General features: G+C 36.1%; 1 protein-coding gene across 1 annotated transcript; it reads right to left on the bottom strand.

Annotated features, from left to right (window-relative positions):
• Positions 1 to 3,156: 3,156 nt before the first annotated feature.
• LOC147764832 (uncharacterized) lies at positions 3,157 to 13,829 on the bottom strand. Its single transcript, XM_087001209.1, has 5 exons — positions 13,646 to 13,829; positions 13,229 to 13,342; positions 12,804 to 12,914; positions 7,200 to 7,278; positions 3,157 to 4,010 (listed from the first exon to the last, which is right to left on the bottom strand). The coding sequence occupies exons 1-5, from the start codon at positions 13,730 to 13,732 to the stop codon at positions 3,928 to 3,930; spliced, it is 474 nt and encodes a 157-aa protein (XP_086857335.1). The 5' UTR covers positions 13,733 to 13,829; the 3' UTR covers positions 3,157 to 3,927.
• Positions 13,830 to 13,925: the final 96 nt, after the last annotated feature.

Below are 13,925 nucleotides of genomic sequence, written 5' to 3'. Positions count from 1 at the left end.
ATGAAAGTCACACAAATTTTTATTCTACATACATGTGCACGCGGCTCAATTAGTTTATAGTAATTACTCTTATCTTTAGACGCTCTTTCCCTCTACCCTATCGCAGTAATCACTCTTATCTTTAGACGCTCTTCTTATCTTTAAACTCGTAAACATTAAAGGTCTGGCACGCCGGTTTCAAGTATAAAGAAGGCTACGAAGCCAAATAAAATTCAGTTTGTGATTTTGTAACGATACAGTGGTGTTGCGTGGCTATTCTCTCTGAGCATAACTCAAGTCGGGAATCGTGTACCGAACTTGGAACTTCACGTTTGCGTTAGAGCCCTTAGAAGTAATTTTATACCCGGTGGTATATTAAAGAACTCAGTACAAATATGCATCGATTTTTTCCTGCTGACCAGGCAAGTTAACAGGCATTCTACATACGGTAATGTGCCAAGCATTTCAACGGGCCCAGTCAATCCGACCAAAAAAATTATATTATAAAATTAATTTTTCTGGGCTCAAACATTTAGTCCATACGTCAAAATCATGCGACAGAATTTTTTTCTTGTTCCGATTGTTCGACCACATCGTCGGCAAGACTCGGTAAATTTTCAAGCCAGTCATATAGATGCTGCATGCCGGGCCCTTTGTCAATTGTTGTCCTTTCAATAGCTCTCGCCAATGAGGAAGAAACTATTAATTGAAGATCTAATCTGGAAGCATGACGTACCTGTCATTCCCTTTGTCCCCAATGACAAAATAGTGTTATAGACATACAATTTGTGCTAATTAAGCAGACTTGCCCTCGCTGACTGATTCATCAAGCCCGTAAATTGGGAAGGGGGGGTTTAAAAAAGGTCCATTCTGGATGAAACCAAATAACGACAGTGGGTAGAATACGTCGTAAACACCGTCATATAGACCATATATTGCTAGCAATAAAAAGTTTGGGAGGAATAAGCAATTTATTTTCAAGTTTGATTGAAATATATATGCAGATGGGGAAACGTTCTTGAAGTCAACACCGCAAGATCTTACATTTACTACAATCGACCGAAAGATCAGCGGGATCGACCGCCTAGACTTCTTGGCGCCAAATACCACGCGCTGTCAAAATCTGACAAACACGTGTAGCTGTTCACCTACATGGATAACTGATTTGTCAACAATAAAAATGACATCTTCCTTAACTCAATGAAAGCTTCATAGAGAGTTCCACTGGATATTTACGTTACCCGTGAGTCACTTTTTATTTCCCCAGATGCATGAAATGTTGATGATATTTAGCGTAATCCACGAAGAACTCCATTCCTGTGACCCCCCTCCCCCAAAATGGGACCGTCTTCATTAACATGTGGTTTGCGCTATGCTGGACCAGACCAGATAAGACCGGTTTCATTTCTGCATGTGCTCAATTTTCGCGTCAAATTATAAATGTACTTGTTTTGTGAAAATTATGGCAATTAAATGCTTTTTTTAGGTTCGGGTTGTATCAGTGGGGTTTTCAATATGCACCGTGGTTTGTGCACAGCGAGAGTATATAAGTAAGAAAATCGGAAGAGTGCCAGCAAGATAGGCCTAGGCTACTGTATGTCTATCGGCACAGGTAGGCTCCGTATTTTGCCTTTTCTCAATATGTTTGAATATGACATGCTTTTTAAATAAAAATACTTATAAGTAATTTGAAGTTACACTGAATTCCGTTTGAGTACCAGTTGGTATTCTTTGATACGGGTGATTGAATTTTCTTCGGAAGTACGTCTACGCCTCGACGCTGAGCAAGCATTGCGGGTTGAAAACAACTGATCTCAGACTGGTAAAAAATTTCAATTCGGTTGATTTCAGTTGTCATATTAAAATTCAAATAGGGCGTACGTAGATCACATAACTAGTTTAAGTCTACTAAAGCTACCGGTTTCAAATATAAGTGACCGGCCTTTGTTTACAACACCCGTCTCTGGTGAAATACTCGTCCCACTCGTGAAGCGCATCATGAAAATGATCGTAGGTGAGGGAAATATATAATTAGAAATTATAATTGTCGTCTTTTTTAATGTTAAAGCAATAATAACTCTTTGTTTCGGCCAAAAAATGAATTTTCCTGGAGTAAACAACAATTTTCCCATGCTTACCAATGGTTAATGAATCCATTTTTACATTCAAAGTTAGTCCCTGGTTTTTTTCTAAAAAGTTTGGTTTTTTGTTAAAATCTCTTAAGAGATTTTAACAAAGTATAGACATCAATGGAGGTTACGTGGTCTAAAGACAAGTTCAAATATCAGAATAAAAGCTATAACTGCTGTTTTTGTGGTAAAACAGAATATATTATATTTCTATGAGTTATTCACAAGGTTTTTATTGTGAAATATAGGTATCATACAAAGAGTTATTATGCCTTTAAGTAATGTTAGCACATATTGTACACAGCAAAATAAGATTTTAAAAGGAGGATAAAACAAGCCTGAAACACGTGTTAGGCGAAAATTGCGGCTTTTCTTGCGTAACACTACCGGTAAAATGCAATACTTCCGGAAAGATGGACGTTTTGGCAGATGCCCCTAACAATCCGACGATATCAAAGGTTTCCATTTGCTGTATTTTAATCAATTCGACCAAACTGACATTTCCATGAAATTAATTAATTAATCTTGGTCGAATTGTTTGGCATATTACCGTAGGAACCAGTGGAAAGATGACCCATTTCAATACTGTTCTAAACCAAAGATTTTGTCCCTTGGGCCAAACCACCAACACCTACATGTAGTGCTGAGGAACAAAATATCAACGTTATAAAAATGTTAGCTTGTCATGGACAAAAAGTTGGCGGAAAAAGAGAGTTGACAGTATGGCATTATACACATTATACAATTGAACACCTTGCAGAGCCAGGGAGCATATTCAGGGGTGTTACTAAAAATAACCTTGTCCCACGATGCTGTTAAAGACTAGCTTAATAACAGCAGTAATTTCTTATGTTTATATAATTCAAACATGCTGGAATAATAAAAAATTTATGTCAGTTCCAGTTGTTGGTCCTTCTAAACTCGACGTCCAAACCATCACCTTTGTTTACTATGCCTAGTAAAATGTGGAGGGAGATGCACTTTTTAAAATAATAACAAGCCCAACTTTTAAAAAATAAATTTCAATAAATAAAAGAACTGACAAAAATTCCAGTTTGCTCTTTATTGAAAATTGAACTGCAATACACAAGTTCCCGATATTATTAGAAGCAAAAAAATGAATAAATAACCAACTTTGTGCGCTTGCAGCTTTAGAAAATAAGCAATACTAAGTTAATCCTGACAGAATAAAAACCTTTTTTCGATTTCCTTACTTAGGAGAAGTGGGTTCTTTTGAAGTTATATTTATACATACTTTTTTGTTTTAATGAAGCAATATGCCTTCACTGATTTCAAGTCCTTATAAAACAAATGTTTAATTTTCTTTCAAATGGGGCATTTCTCCAAAGTAAAATAAATTTAGACCAGAGCAGAGACCAATTTAAAAACTTTAACTTTGATCACTTCTAAAAGATCCAGATACAAACAATCTTACTTTTTCAACATTTTTTCTATAACATCTGTTCAATGTGGCGTGCTTTATAAATATTTCTTAGAACAATCAGACACATGGTTTTATGTACAACATTTGACATTGGAAGCAAATCAAATAGCTTTCTGTTTGTGTATGTTTTACCAATCACACTTTGGTACTGATACAAAATACTTTATGAGCTCAAACCATTCCATTCATGAAATAGGATTCATTGGACCTACCAAACACAGCAAATTTTATGGCATTTTAGAACTGTCTAAAATATAATCCAAACTTCTGCCACATTTACTTGATGATTAATACTCCATTATTTATGAAATGCAGCAACAACTACAGTACATTTTAAAACATCTCATTTCTTTAAATACAGCTCAAATGAGTCCATTATTCCTTCATCTTTTCTCCTCCAGAGTCATTTTTCTTCTTCCAGTCATTGAGTGCTGCTTTGATGGCATCCTCAGCAAGCACTGGAAAGGCAAAAAGAAAACAATGCCTAAGTTAAATGATTTTATTTTAGCTTTTTAATGCATATCAATGTACGGGCATAATTTATTCCCCCTTCTTCATAAAACCAGGTTATGCTGCTTTTCATTCATAAACATTTTTCTCAATTATAGAAATAGAGGAGAAATGCATTTTAAACAATTACTGACTTTAGCTGAGTTCAGCAAAACAACATAGTGACCAAAAGAAAATTAATATGTAAATATATGTGAAACAATTGAAAAATAAAGCAACTATCTACTTTTATACTTAAATGTTATCATAACAATGGACAAGACTGTGCATGGATGTTCAGCTGAACAATGGGGTACAGGCATTGCACAGCTGGTTACCACATTACCAAATGATGGGGCCCGTAGCTAGAAAGCATCACACATTGCAACTGAGCGCAAGCCTCTCGATTCCATAACTTGCCCATACTCGCCCCATATAATACCTTGTAGCCTCTATGTGATATCCCTATTCGCAATACCATGCTTTCGAGTTACGAGGCTCAGATATTTAGTTGCATCACATAGCACATACCCCAATATAAGGTTGTATTCTATACCAATTACAAAATTATAATTTATGTCGCAAAGGGATACAGTGGTTGTTATGTAAGACCCCATTTCCACACCTCGATTGATCTAGCAGGATCAACCCATCTCCAAGGGGATTCTCGTTAAATTCCATTCAGCTTAAACAGCTTAAATATCTGGCACGCCTACTGAAGCTGATAAACGATAGTTACCCTCAGCTTCAGTAGGCGTGCTAGACATCAGAGTCACTTAACATGAATGCAATTTAGCGAGTAACCCCTCGAAGATAGGTCCATCATGTTAGATCTATCTAGGTATGGAAAGGTGCTAAGTCCCTATTCAGAAAGGATTATCCGAGTACTAACTGATCCGCCAACTAAATATGGACGACCCCACTTCAAAAGTGATGCCGCTTATTCCATGATGGTCTCCCCACCTCTACACACGCTGTCGCTGCAGGGGCCTAGCAATTAAACCCCGGAACCAAGATATAATCCATTTAATGGCGCGTGTGGAGGCAGGGAGACCATCGGGAATCAGAGGCATTGCCTTTGAAGTGGGGTCGGCCATATTTAGTCGGTGGATCAGTTATAGTGTTCTCCACGACCTGTTTTTAGGTGGCGCTGCGCCACCTTATTGAGTTTTGCGCCACCTTATGTAAACGGCCCGCCACCTTTATTTTGGGCAATAAGCAGACCTTCAGCTTATTTTCTTGTAGAAAAGTGAGATATTAAACTTGAACTTGCATAGCTTGACTGTCGTTTTTGCATCCCTTTGACACTAACATATCGAAAAGATACATTGTACATTTGCCGCTCACGTACGCAGTTGTAGCCAATTTCGATCATGTGCTCTTCACGGATGACGTTTGTGAAAAGTAGTCATAGCGATAGGCTGATTTTGTCACGTGCTCCATTTACCCCGCCTTATCTACCGACTATTACAGAATTTTATTGCAAAAAAAAAATTAAATATAGAAACACGTAAGATCTCTAAGCATGGCGTCAAAGCAGAGCACGTTGACGTCTTTTTTTAAAACCCGCAGAGAGTCACATTCATCAAACAAAATAGTGGATACATCCGTACAGGTAAATGACTAAACGAACAGCGAACCAGCACCTAAAAAACCCAAACATAGGACGGAGTTTTACACTCCGTGGTTGAAAAAGTATACATGGCTTCGACATGAACCCGATGAAGGTAAGTTGACTACATTATTCATCATTAACGTTATAAAATTTTACAAATTTCACCATATCTTGCGTTTGTTACCTCATTACTTACTGGAATCTATATACAACTGGAAAATAAAAACAAACAAATCACTTTAATGTCAGGGATGTTGCTTTAATGCATATGTATTTCTTTCGTATTACAAGAAAACATGGCCACTAATATATCGAAAAGATACATTGTACATTTACCGATCACGTAGGCAGTTTTAGCCAGTTTCGACCATGTACTCTTCATGAATGACGTTTGTGAAAAGAAGTCTAGCATAGCGATAGGCTGATTTTGTCACGTGCTCCATTTACCCTGCCTTTATGCTTGTATTAGGAAGTAGATTGACAGTCTTGAATATTAGACCTGCCCTTCCCGCAATCCACTTGAACGTGAGCAATCCCAATGAGATGATGTATTCATACGTTTTTAATATGGAATGATTAGGTTATTTTTAAAATGTGAGAAGCTTTACGAGACTTTGTACCCATTTGTTAATTTAAATATCAATAAAAGTTCATTCACAGTCATTTAGAGCAGGGCAAAGGCAGCAACGTCGATGCTATCGTATATCTGTCCGACGGAAGATCGTTGCGTCGTTAAATTATTATGTAACGCTACATAAACATCAAATACCATTGTTTAACCATAGAAATGCATTGTTTCAGGTATGTTTTGTGCCTGGTGTTCAAGCCATGGTCAAAGGTCCAAGAAAGGCACTGACATCTGGACCAAAGTTGGGTGCCAGACATACAGAGAAGACACTATTAAGAGACATGAACAGTCCACCATGCATCAGGTGTCTCACAGTTTGGAGGTGGAATACAGATAATCAAAGGTAGATGGAGGGATAGCAGCTGCTATGCAGGATGTGGCGTCTGTGGAAACAGAGGCTTTCATTGGTGCACTGAAGTGCATGTACTTTTTAATTAACTTTGCTTCAATGTAACCTGATGTCAATGAAGCCATAAAAACAATGTGAAATGCCTTATGTTTCAGAGATTTATTCAAAAATAAAAGTGAAGTTTAATTCAGAGCCATGACTATTGTTAATATAAAGTAAAACTTGTCACAGGAACATCTACAAAATGATCATACGTAGTTATCATTAAAGAAATGATGAATTCTCTTACCATAAAAATGACCTTTTAGAATTCTAAAATTGCCCAGAATGCAGGTATTTGCACCAATTTTTCAAAATTTTCCCGGGGGAGCATGCCCCCGCACCCCCCTAGCATGGCGAGCGCCTTCGGCGCTCGCTTCCGGAGACCCTCACCATAACTGCTCTTCCCCCACCTTATAATTTCAAGTTGTGGAGAACACTGAGTTAGTACTCCGATCATCTATTCTGAATGGCCCTTAAGTCTTTCTGAGACTCAGCACAATAAATCAACAATTAAAACAGCTTACTTGAACAATGTAGCTTCACTGGTGGGAGAGAAAGCTCTTTTGCAATCTCTGTGTTCTTTATTGAGGAAGCATCATCAACCTGTAAATGATGTTTAATATAAACAACTCGATAACAAGTCTCAATTTAGATAATGCAAAAAACAAAACAAGGCAGCAAAGCTGTCAAATGTACAGACAAAAAGCAGGAAATAACTATGCACAAAATAGGCTACTGCCAATTCTGATGCAAAAGTACATAATGTTAAACTGCAAATTCAACATTAAATTTTAACAAGACAGCACTGTTCTGAAATGGGTTTATTTCCATTTTTAACACTTTTTAAACATAAAACAAAATGAACAGTTTACTGCCATTTTTATATGATCAACTAAGAAAATTGATGAGATTGGAAAAATATCAATAGAACAGTGTTAAATGTCCAATTTCCTCCATTCTGAGATTCTGAACATAGTGGATGATTGAATCTGACAAACTGCAATGATATGAGTTTATTTCAATTTTTGACACTTTATTACATAATATTGTGTTTACAGTGTTGCATATATGCTGAAAAATGAAAAAACAGCATAACTACTAAAATAGTGGCCCGATCATGCCGATTTTCGAATTTGATCTGCGTTTTAGTAAGATCGATTACTCCTGTGAGTTTCATGACAACAGGCCTATCAGTTTTCCTTGAAATGTGTTTACAGTGTTGCATATATGCTGAAAAGTGAAAAAACAGCATAACTTCTAAAATAATGGCTCGATCGTGCTGATTTTCGAACTTGACCTGCATTTTATGAATATTCATCAGCTCTGTAAATATACAGCCAAAAAGTAAAATTGACTTCCACTTATCGTGTTTACAATGAAAGTGCACGGCACCAGTGACAGTGACGGCGACGACGACAGACGCAGGTGATGGCAATATGTACAGACACATCTGTACATATTTACTGTACTGTTTGAGAACAGTAAGTGACATGGTTTTTCTTAAATGGTCATCATGGGAGCAGTGCCCAAAATAGGGGTTTCTTCAAATTTTGATGCAATATTACATAATGTTTAACAGCATAATGACCATCAATTTTTAATAATAAAATATTAGCATCATGGATATTCAGAAAATGTGACTAGCAAAGGTCTTCAGGCCCATGGAACTTCAAAGTCACAACTTGAAAATGCCAAAATGTAAACAAGACAGCACTGTTCTGAAATGTTTTTTTTTTTATTTTTAACAATTTTTTAAACATAAAACAAAATTAACAGGTTACTGCCATTTTTATACGATCAACTAAGAAAATTGATGAGATGGGAAAAATATCAATACAACAGTGTTAAATGTCCAATTTCCTCCATTCTGAGATTCTGAACATAGTGAATGATTGAATCTGACAAACTGCAATTATATGAGTTTGTTTCCATTTTTGAAACTTTATTACACAATACACGATAACAAGTTTACCATCAGTTTTACATAATCAACTAATAATGTTGTAAAGATGCAGGAAATGTCAACCAAACACTTTTAAATGTCTTATTAGTTAAATAATAAGACTGTTAACATGCCTAAGAATTGAATCTGAGGAAATGTGAAAAAACAGTATAACTTCTAAAATAATGGCCCGATTATGCTGATTTTCGAACTCGACCTGCGTTTTAGTAAGATTGACCACTCCTGTGAGTTTAATGACAATTGGCCTATCGGTTTTTATGTACAGACACAGATGTGTCTGTACATATTGCCATCACCTGCGTCTGTCGTCGCCGTCGCCGATGGCGATGCCGATGCCGATGCCGTCGCCGTGCACTTTCCTTGTAAACACGATAAGTGGAAGGCAGTTTTACTTTTTGGCTTTATATTTACAGAGCTGATGAATATTCATAAAACGCAGGTCAAGTTCGAAAATCAGCATGATCGGGCCATTATTGTAGAAGTTATGCTGTTTTTTCACTTTTCAGCATATATGCAACCTTGTAAACACATTTAAAGGAAAACCGTTAGGCCTGTTGTCATGACACTCACAGGAATAATCAATCTTACAAAAACGCAGGTCAAGTTCGAAAATCAGCATGATCGGGCCACTATTTTAGTAGTTATGCGGTTTTTTCATTGTTCAGCATATATGCAACACTGTAAACACAATATAAGAAAAACAGTAAGCCCAATTGTCATTAAACTCACAGGAATGGTCAGTCTTACTAGAATGCAGGTTGAGTTCGAAAATCAGCATAATCGGGCTATTATTTTAGAAGTTATGCTGTTTTTTCACATTTCCTCAGATTTCCTCAGATTTAATTCTTAGGCATGTTAATAGCCTTATTATTTAAGTAATAAGATACGTAAAAGTGTTTGTTTGACATTTCCTGCATCTTTACAACATTGTTAGTTGATTATGTAAAAATGATGGTAAAGTTGTTATCGTGTATTGTGTAATAAAGTGTCAAAAATGGAAATAAACTCATATCATTGCAGTTTGTCAGATTCAATCATTCACTATGTTCAGAATCTCAGAATGGAAGAAATTGGACATTTAACACTGTTCTATTGATATTTTTCACATCTCATCAATTTTCTTAGTTGATCTTATAAAAATGGCAGTAACCTATTAATTTTGTTTTATGTTAAAAAAGTGTTAAAAATGGAAATAAACCCATTTCAGAACAGTGCGGTCTTGTTTACATTTTGGCATTTTGAAGGTGTGACTTTGAAGTTCCATCGGCCTTAAAACCTTTGTTAGTCACGTTTACTATTTGTCCATGATACTAATATTTAATTATTAAAAATTGATGATCATTATGCTGTTAAACATTATGTAATATTGCGTCAAAATTTGAAAAAAACCTATTTTGGGCACTGCTCCCATGATGACCATTTAAGAAAAACCATGTCACTTACTGTTCTCAAACAGTACAGTTCATATGTACAGATGTGTCTGTACATATTGCCATCACCTGCGTCTGTCGTCGCCGTCGTTGCCGTCACTGTCGCTGTCGCCGGCGCCATGCACTTTCATTGTAAACACGATAAGTGGAAGGCAGTTTTACTTTTTGGCTGTATATTTACAGAGCTGATGAATATTCATAAAATGCAGGTCAAGTTCGAAAATCGGCATGATCGGGCCACTATTTTAGTAGTTATGCTTTTTTTATGTACAGACACAGATGTGTCTGTACATATTGCCATCACCTGCGTCTGTCGTCGCCGATGCCGATGCCGATGCCGTCGCCGGCGCCGTGCACTTTCCTTGTAAACACGATAAGTGGAAGGCAGTTTCACTTTTTGGCTTTATATTTACAGAGCTGATGAATATTCATAAAACGCAGGTCAAGTTCGAAAATCAGCATGATCGGGCCATTATTGTAGAAGTTATGCTGTTTTTTCACTTTTCAGCATATATGCAACCTTGTAAACACATTTCAAGGAAAACCGTTAGGCTTGTTGTCACGAAACTCACAGGAGTAATCAATCTTACTAAAACGCAGGTCAAGTTCGAAAATCAGCATGATCGGGCCACTATTTTAGTAGTTATGCGGGTTTTTTCATTGTTAAGCATATATGCAACACTGTAAACACAATATAAGAAAAACAGAAAGCCCAATTGTCATTAAACTCACAGGAATGGTCAGTCTTACTAAAACGCAGGTTGAGTTCAAAAATCAGCATAATCGGGGCATTATTTTAGAAGTTATGCTGTTTTTTCACATTTCCTCAGATTTCCTCAGATTTAATTCTTAGGCATGTTAAAAGCCTTATTATTTAAGTAATAAGATACGTAAAAGTGTTTGTTTGACATTTCCTGCATCTTTACAACATTGTTAGTTGATTATATAAAAATGATGGTAAACTTGTTATCATGTATTGTGTAATCAAGTGTCAAAAACGGAAATAAACTCATATCATTGCAGTTTGTCAGATTCAATCATCCACTATGTTCAGAATCTCAGAATGGAGGAAATTGGACATTTAACACTATTCTATTGATACTTTTCTCATCTCATCAATTTTCTTAGTTGGTCATAAAAAAATGGCAGTAAAATGTTTATTTTGTTTTATGTTAAAAAAGTGTTAAAAACGGAAATAAACCCATTTCAGAAGAGTGCTGTCTTGTTTACATTTTGGCATTTTCAAGATGTGACTTTGAAGTTCCATGGGCCTGAAGACCTTTGCTAGTCACATTTTTATGTACAGACACAGATGTGTCTGTACATATTGTCATCACCTGCGTCTGTCGTCGCCGATGCCGATGCCGATGCCGTCGCCGTGCACTTTCCTTGTAAACACGATAAGTGGAGGGCAGTTTTACTTTTTGGCTTAATATTTACAGAGCTGATGAATATTCATAAAACGCAGGTCAAGTTCGAAAATCAGCATGATCGGGCCATTTTAAGGGAAGTTATGCTGTTTTTTAACTTTTCAGCATAAATGCAACACTGTAAACACATTTCAAGGAAAACTGATAGGCCTGTTGTCATGAAACTCACAGGAGTAATCGATCTTATTATAATGCAGGTCAAGTTCGAAAATCGGCATGATCGGGCCACTGTTTTAGTAGTTATGCTTTTTTCTTCACTTTTCAGCATATATGCAACACAGTAAATACAATATAAGAAAAACAGATGGGCCAATTGTCATGAAACTCACAGGAGTGGTCATTCCTGCTAAAACGCAGGTTGAGTTCAAAAATCAGCTTAATCGGGCCATTATTTCAAAGAAATGCCGTTTTTTCACATTTCCTCAGATTCATTTCTTAGGCATGTTAACAGTTTCATTATTTAATTAATAAGATACGTAAAAGTGTTTGTTTGGCATTTCCTGCATCTTTACAACATTATTAGTTGATTATGTAAAAATGATGGTAAACTTGTTATCGTGTATTGTGTAATAAAGTTTCAAAAATGGAAATAAACTCATATAATTGCAGTTTGTCAGATTCAATCATTAAAATTTTGCATCAGAATTGACAGTAGCCTATTTTGTGCATAGTTATTTCCTGTTTTTTGTCTGTACATTTGACAGCTTTGCTGCCTTGTTCTTGTATTGTGTTTACAGTGTTGCACATATGCTGAAAAAAAGGAAAAAACAGCATAACTAGTAAAATAGTGGCCCGATCATGTCAATTTTCGAACTTGACCTGCGTTTTAGTAAGATTGATTACTCTTGTGAGTTTCATGACAACAGGCCTAACGGTTTTCCTTAAAATGTGTTTACAGGGTTGCATATATGCTGAAAAGTGATAAAACAGCATAACTTCTACAATAATGGCTCGATCATGCTGATTTTCGAACTTGACCTGCTTTTTATGAATATTCATCAGCTCTGTAAATATAAAACCAAAAAATAAAACTGTGTTCCACTTATCGTGTTTACAGTGAAAGTGCACGGCGACGGCATCGCCATCGGCATGGGCGACGACGGCGACGACAGACGCAGGTGATGGCAATATGTACAGACACATCTGTGTCTGTACATAAAAATAATAATTAAATTCTGATCTTTATAACCTCATCATAAATTCTATATCTTCATTTCTACCTTATATAAATCTAAACACTTAAACATTTAATTGGATCTAAAAAGTAGAACATTAAATGCTCATATCAAATTATGAATATTTTACCGATTTGCCTTTCACCCACTCTGTGGCAAAAGAACTGGAAGCTATGGCTGAACCACATCCAAATGTCTTGAACTTGGCATCAACAATCTTTCCATTTTCATCAATTTTAAGCTAAAAAAAATATATTGTATTGTTGTAAGAGTCTACAACTTTTTTTTTTGTTCTAAAACTTTCTAGTAAATGTTTGATAATATGTACAAATTGCTGTTTTCATACCATTACATATTAATTTGACTAACAATGACATTGCTCACAGTTACAATGAAACTAAAAAATAAACTAAAAATCAAAAATGTATAGCTGGGGTGGGGTGGGGGATCGATATTGCATGAGACTGCAATACGCAAGCCAAAGTCCATTATAACTGATGAAAACTGAAATTTTAAATCTTCAGTGGCAATGACAAAACTTTCGTTTATACTTACCTGTAGCTTCATAACATCTCCACAAGCAGGTGCCCCAACAAGACCAGTGCCAACAGACTTGTCTGATTTATCCATGGCGCCAACATTTCTAGGATTTTCATAGTGGTCAATCACCTACAATGTTTTTAAAAAGAACGCATTCACAAATCAAATATACCGATTTTACACGACCATTGAATATTTACTGAATCGAAGCTGATATAATGTCCCCAAAACATTGCATACTTCATTACCTGTACAAATCACTCACAACCTCGTTTGCTCGCTGATTAGTAATACTAATTAATGGTATGTAGATCTACATGTACTGGTACACTACATATATATTAGTGTAATATATGTTGAATAACACTTTTACATGCATATTTCTATCAGGTAACACGCAATCAACTCAAACCTTTTTGGGTGTCTACATACATTTTTGTGATAAGCTGCTGCTTGCAATGTAACTGCTGGTTCGACAACTGGCTTCAAAGAGTGTTTGAATGCTCGAAAAAGAGCCATAATTTCTCTAAATCTCCTCGATTTCTATGTCTGACCTTGACCCTGACCCAGATTTCTTCTTTTTGCTAAATTCATTCGCTTTGAAATAAAGATAGTTTTGATGTTTTCCATGATACATCTAACTACCATTTCGTCAGTTTTTAATGGACATTATTTAAAATCAGTCTCAATACAGCTTTTTTCAACTCAGGTG

The sequence above is a fragment of the Lingula anatina genome, chromosome 1 (genome assembly GCF_051362555.1).
Source record: "Lingula anatina isolate TDL-2025a chromosome 1, LinAna3.0, whole genome shotgun sequence".
Lineage (NCBI taxonomy): Eukaryota > Metazoa > Brachiopoda > Lingulata > Lingulida > Lingulidae > Lingula > Lingula anatina.
Note: the sequence above shows the minus strand (reverse complement) of the source record. Positions and strands in the feature narration are given on the sequence as shown.